At 40.0% G+C, this 24,570-nt stretch overlaps 1 protein-coding gene and 1 long non-coding RNA gene across 4 annotated transcripts; one reads left to right on the top strand and one right to left on the bottom strand.

Moving 5' to 3' along the window:
* The first annotated feature begins 656 nt into the window (after positions 1-656).
* LOC113071257 (sterile alpha motif domain-containing protein 9-like) lies at positions 657-23,381 on the top strand. 3 transcript variants are annotated; one of them, XM_026244622.1, is made up of 4 exons: positions 657-1,346; positions 3,039-3,141; positions 3,251-3,319; positions 21,003-23,381. In XM_026244622.1, exon 4 carries the CDS (start codon positions 21,060-21,062, stop codon positions 22,452-22,454), a length of 1,395 nt encoding a protein of 464 aa, XP_026100407.1. In that variant the 5' UTR covers positions 657-1,346; positions 3,039-3,141; positions 3,251-3,319; positions 21,003-21,059; the 3' UTR covers positions 22,455-23,381. The 3 variants fall into 3 exon arrangements, with proteins under 3 accessions (XP_026100407.1, XP_026100406.1, XP_026100408.1); XM_026244621.1 differs by having other exon boundaries at positions 660-1,346; positions 3,039-3,137; XM_026244623.1 differs by lacking the exons at positions 657-1,346; positions 3,039-3,141; positions 3,251-3,319 and adding an exon at positions 5,099-5,441.
* On the bottom strand, positions 3,679-4,440 carry LOC113071259 (uncharacterized). The gene is made up of 2 exons (XR_003280064.1): positions 4,305-4,440; positions 3,679-3,746 (listed from the first exon to the last, which is right to left on the bottom strand). It is a non-coding gene; the product is annotated as an uncharacterized LOC113071259 (long non-coding RNA).
* Positions 23,382-24,570: the final 1,189 nt, after the last annotated feature.

Raw genomic sequence — 24,570 nt, 5'->3', positions numbered from 1 at the left:
TAGCTGAAGCCAGCTGCACGGCATGTGCTTTTATAGCTTCCTGGTTGCTACGTCACCCCGTCCATGACGTCACGCCCATCCGTTGGACAGATTGCACACGATATTCAGAGTCTGCCTTGTCAGGGACGTTCCCCAAAGCGCTGGACGCAGCTCGAGTTCCTGAAAAGGAACTAAGATTTGAATGGGCAAATTGTTATTCCCATTTAGGATTTGCATTCACCTTTGCCTATGCTTGCAAAAACTACTTCGTCACTGATGGGTTGTCTGAATCAATGCAAATATATATATGTATATATATATATATATATATATATATATATATATATATATATATATATATATATATATACATTTTAAATAAAACATTTGCATAATAAAAATGAGGCGGTGAAGTCTCTTATTGCTCTATAGCCTTCTATAAAAACGTACGAAATGATGGTACATATTATAAAGATTTATATATAATGGTATTTGATGAATTGTCAATTGTATTTGATTTAATTGACTACACTCTCAATAGAGCATTTTCAATTTGTTTTTATAGTGAGATTTTTTTCCCCTGCATGTTTGATATACACTATTTCTGGCCAGCAGGTGTCAACAGCATGTTGTGTTTCAAACTCTTCCAGGCTAAGCCTAAATCATTTTGCTAAACAATTGGTTCCAATTATTGTTTCTCTCTTCACTTTTACTTTTTTTGAACAATTCAAATTTACAAAGACAAATAGGGGACAGTAACTTGAATATGGAAACAAAATACACATATACAAATATGTAGTCTAACTAAAACAAGGGATGAAATTAAATAAGGTTTTGTGCTAAATAAGATTAGCCGCAGATAAATGTTCTCACGGTGACGACTACACCGTAGTTGAAATTTACAGATGAAGGGTGTCCTAATGTGGCAGTCTCTACTATGGTAATGCCTCTGTTTACAGTGTCACATGGCATAATATAATTATAAAGTACTTTATTTGAAGCCACCTGTCTCCCTTTTTCAGATATATGTCTGATCAATCTGTGTGTGTGTGTGTGTGTGTGTGGCTCTGGAGGGCGGCGCTCTCTAAGCGCTGGCAGATATTAAGAAAGCAGCGAACGCAAAACTTCCGTCATTGAGTCCGGAACAGATGCAATAAAAAAATCCGCATTAGTTATACCATTGTTTATAAATAATGGGACTAACGTTTTTATCCTCTGATGATCCGTGGATAATGCATGCGTCTCTGACATATGTTGGAATTCTGTCAGAAGCAGCACGAGTTCACTTTACAGCGCGGGAGTTGATGCATAAATGAGGAAGAGAATCAATAACTACTAGCGACACAAATATTTGAAAGAACATCTCGGTGAGTAACAGACTGAAAAGTAAGTTGTCTCCGGCTGTAACATCACGTAAATTGCTGTTTCTTTTTATTAAGGGTGCGTCAAATGCAAAACTGGAGTTTTGATGCACTTCTGATTGGTGCGTTTCGCTAATCAAACTTTTGAACTCGACATATGATGCAATAGATATGACATCGTTTAGTCCTATTTAATAATTTATTTATTCAGTAGGGATGGCACACTTTCTCGACCATGTTCAAGGTCACATATGACACCTAGTATCTTGTGCAATGATCACTCAACTACTATTAGATAAAGTGGTTAACTTTACTTAATGTCTTTCAGCCTCAAATACAAGCTCGTGGTTTTTTGCTACATCTCGTGTAGCAAAGTAGTTCAATTGTTTTATCACACAGGAATGGGTGCATTAACTGTGCCAATAATTTTTCAGAGGAAAGAAAATATGTGGATTAATTTGAAAGATACTTCTCTTACTTTGTTCACAATAAGGTAATTATGTGGCAAAAGCTAAACTTATTTGTAAAATTACTCCAATAGGCAATAACTTATGGTTTGGAGATAACTTGTCTCAACTATTTTTGAAAAAGAGCATGAATCAGTTTTGGATGGGGAACGAAAAAAAGGTTTACCCACTATTGTTTTGAATGGATCACAGAGAGGTGGTACAGGTCTATAAAGACCTTTAAACAGTGTAATAACTCATGAACAGCATTAAAACACAATTGCATATTTTTTGGGTGAAGCAGGAAAGTTAAACTTCTGTAAAAACTCATAATATGACAGCAGACAGGAGTATATGGCTGCCCACTACTCTGGGTGTGTGTTCACATTGAGTGTGTGTTCATTACTCACTGCTGTGTGTGTGCTCTTGGATGGGTTAAATGCACAGCACAGAATAACACGACTTAGGTGTCCTTGAGCAAGGCATCGAACCCCCAACTGCTCCCCGGGCACTGCAGCATAAATGGCTGCCCACTGCTCCGGGTGTGTGCTCACAGTGTGTGTGTGTGTTCACTGCTCTGTGTGTGTGCATTTTGGATGGGTTAAATGCAGAGCACAAATTCTGAGTATGGGTCACTCATACTTGGCTGAATGTCACTTCACTTTCACTTTCACTTTCATTAAAAAACATAGAGTTCCTTATAAATAATTATCTCAGCACTGGTACAGTAAAACAGGCTTATACTGATTATCTCAGTTTTTGTGAAAAGGTGGGACATCCCATAGGCGTAATGGTTTTTATACTGTACAAACTGTATATTCTATCGGCCTTCACCAACCCAACACCTAACCCTAACCCTCACAGGAAAATTTGTGCGTTTTTAATTTCTCAAAAAAATTGTGTATGATTTATAAACATTTTGAAAAATGGGGACATGGGTTATGTCCTCATAAGTCCTAAGTCACCCTCTCCTTGTAATACCTGTGTCATACCCATGTCATTATACAGAGTTGTGTCTTGATATGTCACAAAAACTAAGAGCACACACACACACATTTAGTTTCTTTATTTTGATTTTTGGTTACACATATAATCAATCCAAATCCAACTGTATATCTCAGAATCACAATGCAATATATGAAATGATGTTAACAATGCTGTCTATATATATATTTACCCCTGCCATGGGCACCCTTATCCTTTCCCCCATTCATTTTTTTTTTATCTGGTATCTTATTTTCTCTACCTGTAGCTCTTGGTTTGCAGCAGCCTGTTTGAGCATCTGCCTCTTACTCCCTCTCGTAGCAGTCAGCCTTGACAGCACCTGCAGAGCTACAGCAGGACAGTCACAGTCAGTCAGTTTCAAACATTGTCACCAATCTTTACATCTTGTCATGGTCACATACTGTAGCAATTGTTTAATCACCTAATATATCTCCTATGTTTTAATGTCTGTTGTCTCAGGAGGCAGTCATCTCCAGCAGTATCAGCAGAAACAACAACAGCATAGGCCCTCAACATCAGCTGTTACCTGTAAGTTGTGTTACCCCACAATGTTTTAAAGCTGTTTTAGTGTTATAAAACAATTACAGGCACAAGCTAATAACAAGATATACTAGCAGCAGAGCCAGATTATCCATAAGGGCACTTGGGCCAGTGCCCAGGGGCACCAACCATTCACAACAACTAGGGGGGCACCACATGACACAAGCTTTAAAAATATTTATCGTAAATTGTTTTATTGTAAACTTGAAATTCTTGAAAGACCATACATAACTCGTTTATGAACACTGTAAATTAGTTTGTTTGCTTGGTAGTGTTATAAGACACAAGTTGCCAGATCAGGGTGCTGACCCACCAAAGACTGTCCGATTAGAGACGAAATGAAGATGCACTTTTCTGGGAATAACCCATTTATTGTCACCACTCAACAGATGGTTTGGTCGTGGTTGTGGTTTTTCTACAAAAATATAAACCAAAGACATAAACATAAATATACATAATATACATGATAATAGTAAAAATAAATTATAACAAACTGGCAATAACACAGCACAGTAAATTAAACTTGATAATTAAACATCAATATGAACATTATTTGCAAAAAGAAATGTAGAATACAAGGCAGGCTGTAATTCTTATATTATAAGCAGCGCACATTTGTAACTTGACACCCTATTAGAGCCGGGACGCTTATGAAGCGCCACTCAGTCTGAGCTACGAGAGCGCATGTGCTTAGAAAGTTATATTTTAACAGTATACTCGTTAGATATAAAGAAATGCAGCGAACCCTGTTTCAAACGGGAACTTAACTTGTACTGATAACAACATATGTTACTCTAGCACTCACCAGATATGTATATAAGCATATAAACAACGGGTTACAATGTTTACAATGTTACACGCGAATTATAAATGCACGCGTACACATAGACATCGTTACCTCACGGACATATTAACTTGTATACAGACGTGAATAAATCTCTCATCGACTATATAATAAGCTATTCAAACTTACTTTTGCATTCACACACAACACTTTGTCCAAAAGGCGATCTTTAAACAGTCCAGAAACAATGATAATGCAGAAACTTAAGGCTTCGACCTGTATCCCCCTGCACTGATCTTCAGTCACTGTGAGGGCGGGGGGAATCACGTGGTCAAGGTTTCTGGACGTTAATTCGCTCAGGTGAAGTGGTCTGTGTATATACATGTCTCAACATGTAGAAGGAGAGATTTAAATACAGTTAGAAAAATAGAAACCCATAGCCTTTTTTACAGCCGCCCCCAGATTTCCATAAGGAAATATGTACTTATACAAAAAGGCTTATTTTATTGGTTGGATTTACAATTACTTTAATCAGGAATGGCAGGTAATTGTATAAGGCGTGCGACTGGTCTAGTGTAAGCCCTATCTCCCACTTGAACTTTGGCTGTCCTCACTCTGGTGTCAGCTCCAGGGTATACTTCTGACACCTTCCCTACGGGCCAGAGAGCTCTGGGTAGCTGCGGGTCAATGATCAGCACCGCAGTGCCAACCTGGATGTCTGGAGTATCCCTTTGCCATTTTTGACGACCTTGAAGACCAGGGAGGTAGAATTTGACATAATGTCTCCAAAATTGGTCCGCAAGGATTTGGCTGTGGCGCCATCGACGCCGACTGATCAGTTCCGACTGTGGGTATACTGTCAGGGGGAGTGATGCATCCGGCCGCCCCATTAGAAAGCAATTTGGAGTAATAGGGTCAGGATCTGAAGCATTACATGATGTATATCCCAGTGGTTTGGAATTCAAAATTCCCTCAATCTCTACCAACACGGTTTGAAGAACCTCAAAGGTTACTGATTGAGTTCCTAGAGTAACCATCAGTGCGTTTTTCAAAGAGCGAATTTCTCGCTCCCAACAGCCTCCAAAGTGTGGTGAATTTGGTGTATTGAATTGGAATTTGATCTGCTGTTTGGCCAATTGTCTCTGCAGATCTGGGCCAAGAGCTGTAAAGGCTTCCCTTAGCTCTCTCTCACCTCCTCTGAAGTTCGTGCCTTGGTCTGACAGAAGTTCATGGGGTTTTCCCCGTCTAGCTGTGAACCGCCTGAGAGCCATAAGGAAGGAGTCAGTTTCCAGACTGTAGAGGATGTCGATGTAGACTGCTCTAGTGGTGAGGCATTTGAATATTATTCCCCATTTCTTCTCACTGCGCCGACCTGTTCTAATAGTGTAAGGACCGAAGCAGTCCACGCCAGTGGAGTAAAAGGCGGGCTTGAAAAGACGCAGTCTTGCTGGGGGAAGGTCCGCCATTTTAGGCACCTCTGGTTTGTTCCTCCATCTCTGACACTGCACACACTCTCGTTGCAAACGCTTGATAGCCTCTCTTCCACGCAGAACCCAGTACTTACGGCGGAGTTCAGCGAACACCCTCTCAGGACCTGGATGACAGAGTTTAGAATCACAATTTTGGATGATAAGTTTCGTGATTGGGTGTCTTGGATTCAGTACAATAGGGTGCATGTTGTTGGGCTCCAGGTAGGGACTATGTCGTAAACGTCCACCGACTCGGATTAATTGGGATTCTCCATCAAGTTCTGGGGCTAATGCTCTTAGTCTGCTGTTGCACGCAAGTGGTTTACCAGTCCTCAGTTGCTCTAAGTCTGATGGAAAACATTCCTGCTGTGCTTGCTGCAGAACACTAATCTCAGCTCTTCTGTAGTCACTAGCTGTGGGATTACTATCAGTAGACCCTTGAAGAGCTATGGACTCGATTAGCTCCTCGAGAGTCTTAAACTGACTGAAATCAGAATATGTGAAACATACTAGAGTGCAGGTACCAACCTTACGAAGCTCATTATTGTCTAGCTTCTTTTTAAGTGGGGCATTCAGGCCACAGATTAGGTGGATTTTTCAGGAAGAGTGGTCCTTGGTACCAGTGACTTTCTGGGCCAAGCTCACAAAGACTCCTTCCCCGAGTGATGTCATCAGCTGGATTGCTTGCGGAGGGTACATATCTCCAGCTGTGTTTCTCTGTGAGATCCTGGATCTCTGCAACCCGAGTCCCCACAAATACTTTGAACCGGCATGAATCGGATTGTAACCATGTGAGGACGGTGGTAGAGTCAGTCCACAAGATCTTTTGGCGTATGGGTAGGTTCAACTCGGTTTGGAGTCCTTTGGCAAGTTGAGCTCCAGTCAGTGCAGCGCATAATTCCAGTCGTGGAACAGACTGTTGTTTTTTTGGTGCTACACGGGATCTGGCTGTTAGGAAAGCCACCTCTGTTTGCCCATGTTGGTCCTCTGTTCGAAGATATGCCACGGAGCCATATGCACGTTCGGAGGCATCACAGAAAACATGAATGTCTCTTAGGCTCATTGCTGTGTCTTTGATGGGGCTACAGTAACACCGAGGAAGAACAATATTTTGTAGGGCTGGTAGCTCCTCCTCCCACAATAGTCCAGGTTTGTAACAGATCTGCAGGCAAGTGTGGATCATCCCAATCCCGTTTTTTATCCCACAGATGTTGTACAATGATCTTGGCGCGAGTGGTATACGGGATGACAGTGTTGTAGTCGAGACCAGCTCATTCGAGTCCGAGTCCAGATCGAGTCCAGAGATGGTCGAGTCCGAGTCAAGACCGAGTTCAGAAAGGGTCGAGTCCGAGTCAAGACCGAGTTCAGAAAGGGTCGAGTCCGAGTCAAGACCGAGACCAGAGAGATTGGGTCTGAGACAAGACCTATAGAAATCTTCAAGAGTATGTAAAATGTTAGGTGGAAACAATAAAGGGTAAAAGGGCCACATAGTATGTGGTGTAAAGTTAATTTTATTAGTATTATGAATTGTTACTTGTCAATATTAAGTGCTCATTTTCACATAACATCGTTGTACCACTATACACATCCATATAACCTTTCTAGTACACATAACATTACTGTATGACTATATTGTAATTCTACATAACACTTCTAGTACAAGTAACATAACTGTACCACTATACCTGTAAATGTTCAACTGTAACAGCTTTTACATAACTTTTAACCTTGAAGCTTAACTAATGACTGCTAATATCCTTACAATGGCTTGGATTATGTTCACTTTAGATGTTGTGAAGATTACAGATGGGCAACTGTAGTATTACAACTACTTTTCAAAAAAATAAGTGAGGAGACCATCCTGCTACCCAACCAAGCACGATGTGGTCTCATGATCAATCCACCCAGACTAAAAACTCTCTCTACTGGTGCAGAGGAAGCGGGGACTGACAAAAGTTACCATTTCATCACTTTCTGTAACAGCAACGGATAATCTAATGCTAATTTCCCTGGATGGTGCGTTTTAATGCAGGGTAAAATACACACTAGTCGAAGTTTTTTTTAGTTACGGAGGGCATACACACAAGAGCCGACTGACTTTCCAGGAAAATTTCATGCAAAAGTGTGTATGTGCCAGGGGAAGAAAGCTGGATGAAATGCCATATAAGTTCAATGCATTCTGTCAGACATTTTTTTTTTGGGGGGGGGGGGGGATGTTTAGTGTTGAGACAGTCAGTCTGTGTCTGTATTCATTATATAATTTAATTAAACGATTTTTTTTTTTTCTGTTACCATTTTGTCCTACTTTGTAAAAAATAACACAGTTGAGAGAAATAATGTAGCAATGTGGCTTTCTGGAAAGCGGGATCACTACAGGCGGATGGCAGGAGGGTAACTTAAGGCTGGTGACATACTGGCTGCGTGGCGTCTCTGCTGCGTGCCAGAAGCGTGGTGGCTGCTTCGCGTTTTCTGTCTTTACACACCAGAAGCGTGCCTGCATGCGGCGCTTGGCGCGCTGCTGCTGCTGTAGGTGACAGAGGGAGGCCGCCGAAAAACCAGGCTCTTGTTTTCATGACAACAATATCAACTTTTTTTTTTTTTTTACACACCTACTGGTAGGACAAAATAGAGTATGTTTGACAGGTGCAATATTTGAAAATCGATCATTATTAATTTATTTTCTAAATTACATTTATATCTGAATTTATGCCAACCTATAGACTTTCAAATATCAAAATTTCATGAATTAATATGTATTTGTGTACAAAATGACATATCTTCCTAGTATATTTTGCCTGGAAACGCTTCCAACATGCACGCGTGTCACGTTAAAAATATGCGTCGGTTCTATTTCTAGCATGCACGGGTTTTCCGCGCGTCTCACGCAGGCAGTCTGCAAGATCTAACCTGTTAACATGGGAGCCGAATTAAAAACAGACACGCCACGCAGCTGAGATGCTTGCGCCACACATCCGGTGTGTCGCTGGCTTAACGTCTCACGTCAAAAGAAAATCACCAGTCATTGGATGTGTCAATCAATTTCAATTTAACATCAATTCAAATAAACATTAACATACAGTAATAATCATAAAATATTTTGATTGGGACTCGAGTGGACTCGGGCATAAGTCCAATTCCTAATATGTTAGAGTCCGAGTCAATACCGAGTCAAAATGCACACGAGTCCATGACAAGACCGAGACCATTAAAATACGGTCTCGAGACCGAGTCCAAGACCGAGTCCGAGTCTCGAGTACTCAACACTGCGGGATGAGGTAACCTAACGGGTCGTACTGGCTGGCCAGCACTTTATATATGTTGCGCATGGTGGTCTCACAACTGTCCTTAGCACGGTATTTGTAGGAGAGTGTATCAGACTGATGGTTCCAGAGGAGCCCCAAGGTTGATTCATGGATGTCCGTACGGCCTTGCGAAATCCAGAGTTCTGCACTGTCTGATATAGTGTCGTGGGGCAGGTGACTTATCGTTGAAGGGGCATTGCTGGACCACTGCCTCAACTCAAAGCCTCCATCTGCCAGCAGGGTCCTGATTCTGTCAACAAAGCATTTTGCCTCTTCTGCTGAAGTGAAGCTTTGTAAGCAGTTATCTACATAAAAGGATTTCAGCACAGAATTACGGACATCATCTCCTGGCTGGCTATGATCAATGGCATGTTTCTGGAGTGCAAAGACGGCGCAGCAGGGGCTGCAAGTGGTGCCGAAAGGAAGGACTTGCCATTCGTACACACTGGGTAGTTCTTGTGCATTTAGGTCTCTCCAGAGGAAGCGCAATAGTGGTTTGTCTTCTGGGAGCAGCCTAACTTGGTGGAACATCCCCTTGATGTCACTGCTGACTGCCACGGAATGTTCCCTGAATCTGAGTAGCACCGCAAGTAGAGATGGCCCCAATACTGGTCCTGGGAGCAGAAGCTCATTGAGGTTTTGTCCATGATATTGGAACGAGCAGTTGAAAACTATCCTGTTTTTCCCATTGTGCTGCACCATGTGGTGTGGGATGTACCAGGAGCCAAATGTGTCTGTTACAGCATCTTGAGGTAAATTGTTAACATATCCTGCTTGTACCAGTTTTGCAATCTCTTTGGTATAAGTGGCTGCTTGCTGGGGATTTTTGGCTAGTCTCCTTTCAGTGGCCTCAGCTGCGACAAGACGGCTTCTTTTGGTGCTTTAAGTTCAGGCATGTTCTTGACACGCAGGAGAGGGGTTGCATATCGTTTGACGCCCTCCACTTCAACCCTTGCCGTCTTCCTTTCAAGAAGCTCCACTGCCTCTTGGTCCTGTTTGGATCTGAGACACATCTTTTCGTTACGCCAGGGTAGTAAGTCCATCTGCCATAATTTCTCTACTTGCCTGTAGAGATCAGCTTCCGGGAATGAGACTGCAGTAAAGAGACAGTGTTGTTCAGTCATGTCCTTCCGTAAGTGTTGGATCGGACCCTGTAATGTCCAGCCAAGTCGTGTCTTTATGGCAGCTGGTCCCCCTGGTGGTCCTAGCCTAACTGGTTCTACAGGAGTGATTAGATGGAGATAATCTGAACCAATGAGCAACACAGGACAGACCGCTTCAAAGTGGTGCAGTGGAAGTCCTTTAAGGTGCTGATATCTCTCCCTCAGAGTCTTCACTGGGTGTGAATGTTCTGCTAAGCTTAACTGTTGAGCAGTGAAAGCACTTTTGATGTAATACCTTTTAGTCGGCTGAGCAATTGGTGAGATCACAAATGAGACTGCTGCTCCTCTGAGCACTTGTAGCTCCTGCCTGATTGTTCTGAGTGGGAGATCTTCAGGGTGACCTTTGAGGCCTAACTGCTGTGCTGCACTGTGAAGGAGGATAGTTCTTTCCGATCCATCATGCTGGATTGCGTATGCGTTCAACCTTTTCTTGCCATTTCTGAGAATCACTTTGCTGATTTTAAGTAGAACCTTCCTGCTGGTAGGTGGTATATGAATCAGGAGAATCTCATTCATGGTATTGAATAGACAGCTGTTGGTATCAGCAGTTTCATCCTTAACAAACTTTGGATTCTCTGGCTTACCAACACTGATGTCATGCAGAACCATAAGGTGTCGACTGCTGCACTGTCTGCAGCGCATCTTCAGGTTACATTCTGCAGACTTGTGAGTTCTGCCACAACGGCAGCATCTATTATTGTCTTTGACCCAGCTTTGTTTTTGCTCCTTAGTAAGCCGTTTGAAGTTGCTGCAGTTGTTAAGGGAGTGCTTACTGTTGTCACAGTAGGGGCAGTAGGGCCTCAGAGAACTGGTAGATGGTGGAGTAGATAGTGTAGACTCAGGATTCACCTTCTCAGTACCCAGAAAAATTGTGGTGCCTTTAGTGGCTGGCTTAGAGTCTCTAAAAGTCTCTCGTGTTTGTGTTGAGGGTCCTTTGCGTTGATTGCTTACGAACCTTGTAGTGTCCTCTTGAACTTCAATTTCGAACTCCAGCCATTCTGCAAGATCCAGAAGAGTAGGGATGGGTACACGATGTGGATGTGCAAACCTCCGAAACCCTGATCTCAGGTCGTGGGGAAGCTTTCCAAGCAGCCGAGACACATGAGAACCACATTGTAACTCGTGAGCGCCCTTCCTGCCTAACTGCTCCAGCATGCCAACTAGTGAACGGACTTTAAGAGCGAAAAGACGAAATGCCTTCTGATCTCCACTAGCTATGCTTGGGCCATCCATTAACTCGGCAATGCGCTGGAGAGCCAGTTGATGTGGCTGGCCATACTGTTGGTCTAAAGCGGCCATTGTTCTTGTGTAAGGATGTTGAGAATGACAGTATGAGTCAGCAATTAGTAAAGCCTCCTCTAACTTCAGATGGTCCATCAGTATCTGAAATTTGAATCTTTCTGTTGTATTAGCTGGGAGGACATTCTCCAGAGCAATTTTCAGCCGCGAGAACTCTCTTGGGTTGGGATGTATGAAGTCAGGGATCGTAGGAGTTGGACCTCGATACATCAGTTCTTGCTCAGGCGGAGGTGATGGAGTAAGTGAGCGGCATTGTATTTGTGGATGCCTGGCAGTGTCTTGAGAGTCCCTATATGGAGAATTAGATGGGTCCTCTCCATGGGAATATTGCACGTCGGATCTCTGACCCGTTTGTGGCATATAATGGTAGGAGGCGCTCTGTTTTGTAAGGGGGGCGGATACTGGAGTTGAGCTATGAAACTTGTTTTGAGTCTGATGCTCCATTTGTAGCCTAATGCGTTGAGCTGGTACAGGTTTGCTTCCCATTTCCACAGAATGTGCCTGTGGCTGGACACGTGGTGCAGGTATAGGACGACTGGAGCTATGCTTCCTTGGAAGGGCAACAGGTGAAGGTGGCTGATTTCCTGGACGTTGTTGATCCATCTGAAATTGTTGCTGCTTTATCTGTTGCTTGAGCTGAGAAATCTCCTTTATGTATTGGTCATTTGCGTTCTGGAATGTGTTTCTTTCCTGCTGTATCATTTGCAGGGCTATGCGGAGATCCTTATTCTCTCTCCTTATGATCTCTGATGCAGAATCATACTCGTCACCAGACCACTGTAGCGGACTGTCTACTTCATAACCTGGTAACAATGGAGTAAAGCCACTTGCGCCTTCTTCTGCTTCGTCGCCTTCAGCCAGTCTGCTTGAATGTACGAGTGGGGACATGGGTTGTGTATCATGCTTAGGGAGGTTGAATCCAGTGAGATCATACTCATCATAACGTGCGGGAAGGACAGTTTTCCTCCTGACTCGCACAGTTGGCTCATCCTCTTCATGTTGTGACATCTTCTATCTCTTTGGCAAGTCCAGGCTCCGGCTCGAAGGACCATGTAAATTAGTTTGTTTGCTTGGTAGTGTTATAAGACACAAGTTGCCAGATCAGGGTGCTGACCCACCAAAGACTGTCCGATTAGAGACGAAATGAAGATGCACTTTTCTGGGAATAACCCATTTATTGTCACCACTCAACAGATGGTTTGGTCGTGGTTGTGGTTTTTCTACAAAAATATAAACCAAAGACATAAACATAAATATACATAATATACATGATAATAGTAAAAATAAATTATAACAAACTGGCAATAACACAGCACAGTAAATTAAACTTGATAATTAAACATCAATATGAACATTATTTGCAAAAAGAAATGTAGAATACAAGGCAGGCTGTAATTCTTATATTATAAGCAGCGCACATTTGTAACTTGACACCCTGTTAGAGCCGGGACGCTTATGAAGCGCCACTCAGTCTGAGCTACGAGAGCGCATGTGCTTAGAAAGTTATATTTTAACAGTATACTCGTTAGATATAAAGAAATGCAGCGAACCCTGTTTCAAACGGGAACTTAACTTGTACTGATAACAACATATGTTACTCTAGCACTCACCAGATATGTATATAAGCATATAAACAACGGGTTACAATGTTTACAATGTTACACGCGAATTATAAATGCGAATTATAAATGCACGCATACACATAGACATCGTTACCTCACGGACATATTAACTTGTATACAGACGTGAATAAATCTCTCATCGACTATATAATAAGCTATTCAAACTTACTTTTGCATTCACACGCAACACTTTGTCCAAAAGGCGATCTTTAAACAGTCCAGAAACAATGATAATGCAGAAACTTAAGGCTTCGACCTGTATCCCCCTGCACTGATCTTCAGTCACTGTGAGGGCGGGGGGAATCACGTGGTCAAGGTTTCTGGACGCTAATTCGCTCAGGTGAAGTGGTCTGTGTATATACATGTCTCAACATGTAGAAGGAGAGATTTAAATACAGTTAGAAAAATAGAAACCCATAGCCTTTTTTACAAACACTAACTTAACAACGACAATAATAATTATAAATTATAAATAAATAAAGATTACATGAGCGTTCCATTGACCCCCATTCACTTTGCCGTCATTTTGAGAGCCAACAAATTTACATCTGAAGACTCCATTTGTACATTAATTATTTCTAAAGAAACACGAAAATGTATTAAAGGCTCCATTACCTTGTATCGTACGTTATGGTCCAGTAGAAGCAGTTTTTGTAAAAAATGGCTAACGATTGTATCATAACCAGTGACTCTCTGTCGCACAGTAGAGAAATTACCATATTGGCAGGAGGAGAAGCTCGCAGACAGTCTTTTACTGTCTATGAGGCTATCGGGGGGACGTGGAGGCATGAAGTCAAGGGAGATAATTAATCAGAATACTTACCAAAATTTACTCCTGTTCATGCTCGCCTTCTCTGGAAGATTCGGTGGGTGATTCAGATTTCTCTTGGCACAGCGATTAGAAGTCTACAGGTTGCTCACATGACATCTATGTCATCAAGCTCAGTTTGAGTCTGCACAGTATGCCCGACCCCCAGGACGTAAGTGCTTCTAATTGACTTCACTTGTCTGCGTTGAATCCAATGGGGTCGCTGTGTCCATTTCTGTTACTGTCTATGGTTTACCATTGAAGTTAAAGTTAAAACATTACCATCTTCAGCCGCGAGAGCGCCATCTCGCGGCTGGAGACGGTAATGTTTTCTCTTGGTTCTTGGTTCTAAATAAATGCGACTTATTTTTGAGTTCATGATTTGAATGTTGTTGTTTTTTGTGGCAGACTAAAGACTAATGACAGACTGTTGATCTTTGAATAAAAATGTGTTTAGTTAAGGTTTGAAATTCATTATCTTTTATTATAGGCTACGCAGTCTAATATCATATAAGCTAGGGCTGCACGATGTGTCGTTTAAGCATCGATAGCGCAATGTATGAATCCACGATAGTCACATCGCAGGATGTGCGCTGTAGGCTGTCATAGTTAATCCGTTATTCATTAACTGTACAGGACAGCTGCTCCCCGGCACTTGACGAATGTGATTCGCGGATTAATTGCACAACTTAACCATCATAGAGTGAAAGTTTATCATTCGCATGTGTTTAAGTCCTGTCAGTTTAACAGGGCAGAGAGAGAGAGAGCGCGCAGGCGAGAGAGAGAGATAGAGTGAGCGAGCGAGCCCAGGGTGCTTCCCCAGGGTGCAGTTCATTTATTTCAGTAATCCAACTGAAATTGTTGAAGTCATGTATTACATAAATTTTGTTCACACAGACTGAAGTTAGTTCTTTTAATTGTGATGATTTTGGCTCACATTTAACAAAAACCCACCAATTCACAATCTCAACAAATAAGAATACTTCAAAAGACCACTACAATTTTTTTTACTGAATTGTTGGCCTTCTGGAAAGTATGTTAATTTACTGTACATGTACTCAACACTTGGTAAGGGCTCCTTTTGCTTTAATTACTGCTTCAATTTGGTGTGGCATGGAGGTGATCAGTTTGTGGCACTGCTGAGGTGGTCTGGAAGACCAGGTTTCTTTGACAGTGGTCTTCAGCTCATCTGCATTGTTTGGTCTCTTGTTTCTCATTTTCCTCTTGACAATAGCCCATAGATTCTCTGTGGGGTTCAGGTCTGGTGAGTTTGCTGGCTAATCAAGCACACCAACATCATGGTCATTTAATCAACTTCTGGTGCTTTTGGCAGTGTGGGCATGTGCCAAATCCTGCTGGAAAATGAAGTCAGCATCTTCAAAAAGCTGGTCAGCAGAAGGAAGCATGAAGTGCTCAAAATATTCTTGATAAACTGGTGCAGTGACTTTGGTTTTCAAAAAACACTAAGGACCAACACCAGCAGATGACATTGCTCCCCAAATCATCACAGACTGTGGAAACTTAACACTGGACTTCAAGCAACTTGGGCTCCACCCTTCCTCCTGACTCACAGGTCTTGGTTTCCAAATGAAATAAGTAAGCTAGCAGCTTACACCAGCATTAAAAACTTTAGGCAAGGCAAGGCAAGGCAAGGCAAGTTTATTTATATAGCACATTTCGTACACAATGGTAATTCAAAGTGCTTTACATAAAAGAAAGTAAAATAATCATGAAGAAAAATAATAACAAAAATAAAACAAGCAATTTTAAAACTTTTAAAATGATTAAAACATTTAAAAACAGTAAGAAAATGATTTTACATTAAAAATAATAATAACAATAAAACAGTGAAAATATAGTGCAATCAGTTCGGACATTGCACAGTGCTCATTCAACAAATGCACAGCTAAAAAGATGCGTTTTGAGTCTAGATTTAAATGTGACTAGTGTTTTAGCACATCTGATCTCTTCTGGAAGCTGATTCCAACTGCGGGCAGCATAGTAACTAAAGGCAGACTCCCCTTGTTTTGTGTGAACCCTTGGTATTTCTAACTGACTTGATCCTAGTGATCTGAGTGCTCTGTTAGGTTTATATTCAGTGAACATATCTGCAATATATTTCGGTCCTAGGTCATTTAGTGACTTATATACGAGTAAAAGTACTTTAAAATCAATCCTAAATGTAACTGGAAGCCAGTGTAAGGACCTGAGGACTGGTGTGATATGCTCAGATTTTCTGGTTCTAGTCAGAATCCTGGTAGAAGCGTTCTGGATGAGCTGCAGCTGTCTAATGGTCTTTTTGGGAAGGCCGGTGAGGAGCCCATTACCATAGTCCACCCTGCTGGTGATAAAGGCATGTACTAGTTTATCCAAGTCTTGACTGGAAACAAAACATCAAATTCTTGCGATGTTTTTTAAATGATAGTATGCTGATTTTAGTTACTGCTTTGACATGACTACTGAAACTAAGGTCTTTATGCAGAAACACACCAAGATTTCTGACTTGATTTTTAGTTGTTTGACCCCTAGAGTCAAGGTATGCATTCACCTTGAACACTTCATCTTTGTTTCCAAATGCAATGAGTTTTTTCCTTGTTTAACTGAAAGTTAAGTTCTTTCTGAAAGAAAGTTCTGGCACATCCAACTATTAATTTCATCAATACATTGGCAGAGGGAGTCAATGGAGCTGTAGTCATTTGGAGATAAGGCTAGGTAAATCTGGGTATCATCAGCATAGCTGTGATAGGCAATTTGGTTCTCTCTCATTATTTGAATTAGTGGAAGCATATACAGGCTAAACAAGAACGGTGCAAGAATTGACCCTTGTGGGACTCCGCATGTCATGGACGTCCACTTAGACTTATGCTCTCCTAGACTCACAAAATAGCCTCTCCCTTTTAAGTATGATCTGAACCATTTGAGTCCCATCCCAGAAAGCCCGACCCAGTTTTACAGTCTCTCTGAAGAGAGACCGGATGTCATGATCGACAGTGTCAAACGCAGCACTGAGATCTAGCAATACCAGCACCGATATTTTGCCAGGGTCAGAATTAAAGCGAATATCATTTATTATCTTAATGAGTGCTGTCTCTGTGTCCAGGTATCCATTTGAGTTTAAGTATTTGTTCAGCTGATTAAAAACTACCTTTTCTATAATTTTGCCTATAAAAGGATTAGATATTAGTCTAAAATTGCTCAAAATTTTGTTATCAAGATTGGTCTTTTTCAGGAGGGGCTTTACAACTGCAGTTTTTAGGGAGTTTGGAAATGTCCCAGAAAGAATTGAGGCATTCACCACTTCTAAGAGATCTGCTTTTAAGCAGTCAAGCACACTTTTGAAAAAAGATGTGGGAAGTGTGTCAAGACAACAGGTTGATGATTTTAGTTGCTGCACTGTCTTCCAGAATTTTGCTATCAATTGTTTCAAAAATAGACATAGTATCTTTTTGATATTTTGGCAGAATCTGTCTGACCTCTGCATTACTTGAGGATGTGCTAATTGCCTTCCTGATATTTAAGATCTTCTCAGAAAAGAAAGAAGCAAACTCATTGCATTTGCTGTCTGATAGCATATCACTGGGAATCTGACTTGGGGGGGTTTGTCAGTCTCTCAACAGTGGCAAAAAGAGTACGAGTGTTATTTAAGTTACTGTTTATTAGGTTTAAGAAGAAGTTTTGTCTAGCTGTGGCTAGTTTCACATTAAAAGCATGAAGGATGTCTTTATAGATGCTATAGTGAATTTCAAGTTTCGTCTTCCGCCACATCCGCTCGGCTTTTCTGCATTGTCTTTTCATAGTCTGAACTGCTGTTGATCTTCTCCAAACTGGTTTCTGTCTGTTTGTTTTCTTACTGACTATTATTGGTGCAATATCATCAATAACATTCTTAACGTTTGAGTTGAAGGAATCAAGGAGAACATCTAGTAGAGTCTGCAGAAATGCTTGGTGTTAAAGATATAGCCTCCATAAATAGTATACTTGTGGTCTCGTTTATGCATCTCCTTCTGACAGAGACAGATCTAGATTCAGTGGCAGCAGAGATCAATATATCAAAGAAAATACAGAAGTGATCAGATAGTGCTACGTCCTTAGTAACAATGGATGAAATGTTTAGACCCCTACTGATGATTAGATCCAGAGTGTGTCCACCTTTGTGTGTGGGTCCATGCACATGCTGAATCAGGTCAAAAGTGTTTAGAACCGTTATCATTTCTTTGGTAGTTTTGTTTTCTGCATTATCTATGTGAATATTAAAATCCCCTGCAATTGCAAAACAGTCAAACTCTGAGGAAATTATTGATAACATTTCTGTGACCTCTTCAACAAAGGCTGGAGAGTATTTTGTAGGCCTGTAAATAATAATAAACAGAATGCGTGGAGCACCTTTCAGCACAATCCCTAGATATTAAAAAGACATTAAAAACTTAAAAAATAAGTTGAACTAAAAACTCACTTTCAGTCAGCAGCAAGTGTATGAAATAATTTGATCAGATGTGGATTATAATCACCATACAATGGAGAAATATTTATAAGCGATGAAAAAGACTATACACGCTAAGCAGTAACATTACCATAGTAAACAGTAAATGTGACCACTTGAAGAAATCATACGTCAGCTTCTTATTCTCTATCACAATCATGTAGAAATGATAATTCTTTCTAAATGTGATGTTTATAGGCTACTGTGACTACAAATAAACAGAAACAGACTCGACTGAATAGCAGACGCTTTATGTCTGTGTGACTAATTTTCAATCCTGATAAATTAATTCATTATGATCAATGTATCACTTATTATAGTAAAACATTGATGCATTTGGATTTAAATATTTAACAAAGCATGTAAACAAACTGCCACTTTTATAGTGCTTGTTTTGTGATCGGGCTAGTTCCATTAACTTATTTCTTAGTCATTTTCTGATAAGTTCTCTTTGTTGGTGAAATCATGGGGTAGCATGACATTGTTCTTGAGAGGCGTGTAAAAATAGTGGTTTTAGTGAAGCACTATTTTGGCCTCGGTGCTACAAGTCAGAGGCTATTAGCCCCACCCGGCCCGTATAAAGCATATGCTGACACTGGCCCAACAGTGGAAAAGCGGCTAATGATTGTCTTCTTGACAACTGTTAGATCAGCAGTCTTGCCCTTGATTGTGTAGCCTAGAGAACCACACTGAGAGACTCTTTTGAAGGCTCAGGAAACCTTTGCAGGTTGCAAAGTTGTGACACCTTATGGTCATTCTAAGAAGTACAGTATTTTCTATATAAAGTGTTTTTTTTTTTTTTAGCACAGGATAACTTTTTAAAGCTCAGGATTTTATCTCAGTGGTTCACAAATATTCTGAAGACATCAAACTTTGTGAGTTTCTCTTGTGTAAGTAAGTTATGATACACAGGGCAACTTTTTGAGCAATGTTGCTGGGCAATGTGAGACACGGCCCACAACCAATCTAAATTATCCAGATATATAAATAAAGGGGTCATGAAATGCATTTTTTAAATAATTAAAACACTTTTCTCAGGTGCACTTATAAAAACTGAAATAATAAAAATATAAATGGTCATTTGTTAATTTAGGAGACTGTCCTCACTGTAGCCTAATGCATGATGATATACAAAAACACTCAAAACAATAAAAGAGGACAAGCTCGCCATAAAGTATGCACTTAATTTCATAAGAGAGAGTGAATGGAGCTTGGTAAAGTCATCAGAATGTCTTCTTTTCTGTTATATAGTCTCACATTGTTCCCGGAAGTGTGTGAATTTGTAGTACATTGGGATGTTTTAACAGTAAAAACCCTGGAATATTAGTTATCAGATACCAGGCTCTTAGCCAATTATAATTCTTCTTTTTATCCTCCAAAAAAGTATTTCTTTACCTAAAACCAAAATCACTCAAGTGATTGAAGAGGCAGCATGATTTGTTTGAAATCAACAGTCCTTTGTTATTGGTAAGACTTTATTTTACGATGTCCTTGTTACATGTTACATGTACTTACTATTATAATAACAATTAATTATTAATGATTGCATGCAAGTAACCCTAAACTAAACCCTAATCCTAACCATATAGTAAGTACATGTTAATTAGTATTACTTAATATTTTAATCTATATTTAAACTGTAACAAGGACACATTGAAATAAAGTGTAACCCACAATTTAAATGCTTCTGACTAAAGATAACCATAATCTTTCATAGTAAAGAATAATTCATATTTTACATTGGGGAGTTAGTTTTGAGTTTTGAAACTTGCAGTATGTTTTTACTGTAGAGTAATGTTTCATATGCTTAAATATCAAGAAAATTGTGATCCTTCATTTCATGACCCATTTAAATAACATAAAGCTGGTGAATTGTTTTGCGTACTGCTGGTGTTCTCCGGACTCTGGAACTATGTGTATGATGCTTTCATATACATGTAATTTATGTATATTTTAGTGAAGTCATGTTTTAACATTTTCACTGCAAATGTCATGTCCATATTTCTGGAATAGCTCATATATATAGGTTTTTTGTGGTTTTTCAGGTGGACTTGGGTGAAAAATAATAATTGACTAAGAAAACTACCCAATTCAGAAACTGTATAATATTCTTTGGTTGTATATCTATTTATATATTTTTTTGCAATATGAGATAATAGATGCAAAAGTTGTTGCAGCTTTTAAATATTAAAGTGCCCCATTATGCTATTCATAATTCGGTTTTGGGAGTCCCCAACAACAGGTTTACATGCATGCAAGTTCAAAAAACACTTACATTTTCTTATAATATGCATTTAATTTTATGTTATTTCTCAGAGACTCTCAAATGATTAATTTTTTCATCTTTCCAAACCCCTCCTTTGCATCAGGCTAATCTGCTCTGATTGACAGCATCGGAAACGGAACGCCCATTACCAGTACTGGAATAAGGCCTATCAATAATATATCTTATTATAATAATGATAGTGAAATGGGATTTAAATGTAAAATGGCTTACAGACAATAACTTTATTTATGATGCACTTTCAGTTTGCAGAAAGCTTTGCAGAATGTTTACATTAACATACAGCTACATTACACACTGCATGAAAGGTAATAATGAAAAAAAAAATCCATAATAGGGACACTAAGGAATTTAAAATAGCCTTGACGATCCTGAACATCATGTTTGTTTACAGATATTTTAACTTTAAATAATTGAGTAGAAGTCCTCAGTATGAATTTTGCATCGTTTTTTTTTTCAGTATGCAGAATTTTCCCCATACAACAGAACATCAGATAAATGGACAGAGCTGAATAACATGGATGTCTGGAAGAAAGATGATGTCCGTAAGTGGCTAATCAAGAACAAAGTCCCTGAGGAGTATGCTAAGATTCTTTACGATCAGGATGTTTATGGAGCCGCTCTAATTCATTTTGGCGAAGAAGATCTCCTAAAGCTTGTTTCAAACCATGGGCCTGCAGTTCACATCTATAACATAGTGGCCCAGTTCAAAACTTCCCCCAAAAACTCAGAAAAGCACACTGCCTTACCCAGGGACACAGATGCATCAGTGGTGACCTCTACAGTTCAGCATTTCCAACAAGAAAAAGTAGCAGCTGAAAGTCCTTCCACTGAATCTGCTCAACTGGAGATACCTGCACAAATCAGCATTGAAGAAAATAGGTATGCTATATCAAGTGTGAAGACATGGTCAATCTCTTTGGAAGACAAACCCAAATATACAGGCAGTGGAGGGAAGTCACCTGTTCCATTTGAGAATGCTCTACTATTGGAGGAACAGAATAATGGCATGCACAATAAAGAAGATGAAGCAAGCTGTGCACAATCACCGGCCTTACATTTGACACAATGCACAAAGCAAACAAATAATATGGGGAGTGAGACCAAAGCACACCTGTTTATCTCAGAGAACCCAGAGGACATATCAGCAAGCTTTGAACTTCAATATTGCACACCCCGCCCTTTTGATAAAAGCAGCGAAACATTTGTATACATACAAGATGACATACTTCCACCTGAAACTGGCCCAGGCAACCTTATCGACCCTCTGCATGAGTACAAACTCATGGCAAACACAGAGAATGCTTCAGAAGAGGCTGTCTTTAAAAAATTCAGAAATGAAACATTCCGGTTTGCTGCAGCATGCATGAACACTCGAACAAATGGAACAATCCATTTTGGTGTTGGAGATGAACCACTGTACAAGCATGGACAAATTATTGGACTAGAGGTGCCATCTCGTGATAAATATGTAGACGAATTTGATAAGGGCCTGCAGGAGCACTTCAAAGGAAAAAGTAATATTGCAATGACTTGCATTAGGCCCCCCAAGTTTGTAAAAGTAAAATGTCCAGGTAACAAGGACAAGTGGGTTATTGAGATTGATGTTGTCCCAAAGTATAAATTAACCCAGAAGAAACTTTTTTACACTACATTAGACAAGAAGAAAAAAAAGTCAAAGTGCCTTTTTATTCGTTCTGGAGCAAGCACCATTAATTATTTACCTGAAGATAATCTTAAGATTTTTAAGCAGAACTCAAAGAATTTAAAAAAGGATTTAGAATTATGGGCTTTAGCTAGAGAGTTAGCTGAAGAGGATATAGCTAATTTAAGGATGTGTTACCACCAATGCATTTGTTCCAGAGACCCGTGTCAGTGGTGCGTCAACTCAAAAGTGGTGCACCAACCCTAAAGTGGTCCTATTGAAAATCTAATTCACACACTGTCAGGAACAATTTAGCCAAGAAAGCAATGTCAATCAATGTGGTTTCCCGCATCCTGGGGAGGGTCAGGGGCTTTTTTTTTTTCAAGTTTCATGATCAGGTATTTGGGGATCAGGTATTTGGGGAGCATTTCAGAACAGAGGAACAACCGGCCCATTCACTGAGGAGGAATGACCGAATAAAAGTTAGCAGACAGTATTCATGTGGATGCTAAATGATTCTTCTGTTGGGAAACAAATGAATGCAAGTTCCCCCAAAATGTAGCAAAAGTTGCACAATGACGCCTTTATGTCCCAGGTACTGTACCTCTGTTGTGAGTGAAGTGTAAACCGGCCTTGCCTTGCTGCCGACAATACTGTCAATGTTGGTTTATCTTTTTACAGAAGAACCTCAAAATACAGGAATAGATAGCTGTCCTAAGTGATATTGCACTTTTCATTTTGAATGAAGGCTACTGTACTGAAGTACAGGTATATTTGTGTGAAATGGTCAATTTATGTTTACTGACGTACAGTTATATTTGTTTGAAATGACCAATTTATGTTTACACTAATATTATTTTATTTTTAATTCAGGAATTTATGTCCTCCCAAGTATTGCAATAAAAAATAGCATTTTTTTTCTTGTCCTATGACTGTTTCTGTAGGTGTGCCAAGCCATCAGAACTGAACAGAATAGGAATGTTGCAAGTGAACTGTGTTATAACTGTGTTATTATTGCATCCCCAGTAAGGTGTTGTCATGTATAGAAACACTGTGATAGAAGTGAGGATCACATGCTGTATGTTTTGTTCAAATAGTTACAGTACGTTAGCTATGGGGAAATCTTGTCTCTTCATATTTTTTTATTCATCAAAGGCATTCCTGGATGCAAGTTTTTTTTTTTTTTTAAAGAGCCAGTAAGATGAAAATTCTAAGCTTCCTATCACTGTTTATAAGTTCTGTACATTAAGTTTAAATCCATCCAAGGTTAAAAAACATTGTCATTTTGTCAAAATATCATTTTAAAATTACCTCAATTCTCAGAGATCCCCAAACGGTTCACGCGAAGCTGTTCAAAAGATTCCGTTTCCTTAAACCCCACCTTTCGGTAGCATACTGTGTTCTGATTGGTCAACTAACATAAGCAGTTTGGATTAGTTGTTCCACACACAACTTCACGGTAAACAATGCATTAGCATCTGTTTGGGGTGAATTATGTCTTATTCCTCTCACCGCGAAGCAAACAGTAAAATAAAAAACTTGAACAGTCTCGCTGCTTTTTCTTCTGTGTGGGTGTACTCAAGCCGTGCGCTTCAGTTTGAATCTGAATAGCGCGTTCAGCGCGGGGGCATGGTCACATTATATATAATGACGGGAGACGTGAAAAACGGACATCACGTTGTTTTCATATGGATTACTTTATCACAGAATATCTGTTTTTGGCAGCACTTGTTTAGTTGTAAAGTAGATATGTCAAGCTTTCTATAGATATCTCTCTCATGTCTCTTCGTTGAGTATTCACAGAGTTACACTTCATTTTAATGACGTGTTTGTACATGATGATCAGCGCAGACAAAGGCTGCAGACAGCGCACATACTGATAAGATGCTCGGGAGAAAACAAACACAACTTCATAATCATACTTCGCGTTGTGATTCGGAGATGCTCGTTGTTCTAAATAAAGTTGGTAATGAACCATATTTTATGGCCAAACGCTTTGAAAATCCCGCCTTGTACTCACCGAGATTAGAAAAGAAGTCATCAATGAAATTTTGTGAACACAACAAGGATTTGTTGTACTGCTCTGGTTTTGTGGTAAAAAATACATTTTAGCCACTGGTTCTTCTGATCTTCATTCTTTGGCAGTGAAAATAAAACAAACTTGCCTTTACAATTAAAAACTCCTTGACACGACGCTATCACACCAACCACAGCGTCTGTGTGTGGGGGTGGGGCAGGTCAGAGTTCCGTTTATTATTATGCAAAGTGTTCCTAGTGACGTACATAGAGATGGGCAAAAGATTTGAAATCTATAACGACTCGTTTCAGCGATTCAGAGTCGACTCCTTACTTTAGAAGCCAATAACTTTATAAATTGTGTACT

This window comes from Carassius auratus, unplaced genomic scaffold (genome assembly GCF_003368295.1).
Source record: "Carassius auratus strain Wakin unplaced genomic scaffold, ASM336829v1 scaf_tig00006720, whole genome shotgun sequence".
Lineage (NCBI taxonomy): Eukaryota > Metazoa > Chordata > Actinopteri > Cypriniformes > Cyprinidae > Carassius > Carassius auratus.
The sequence above is the reverse complement of the archived record's forward strand: the minus strand, read 5'-3'. Positions and strand labels throughout refer to the sequence as shown.

Bases quoted from the DNA above. Each gene is read 5' to 3' on its own strand.
- LOC113071257 (XM_026244622.1), top strand. From the start codon at position 21,060: ATGGATGTCTGGAAGAAAGATGATGTCCGTAAGTGGCTAATCAAGAAC.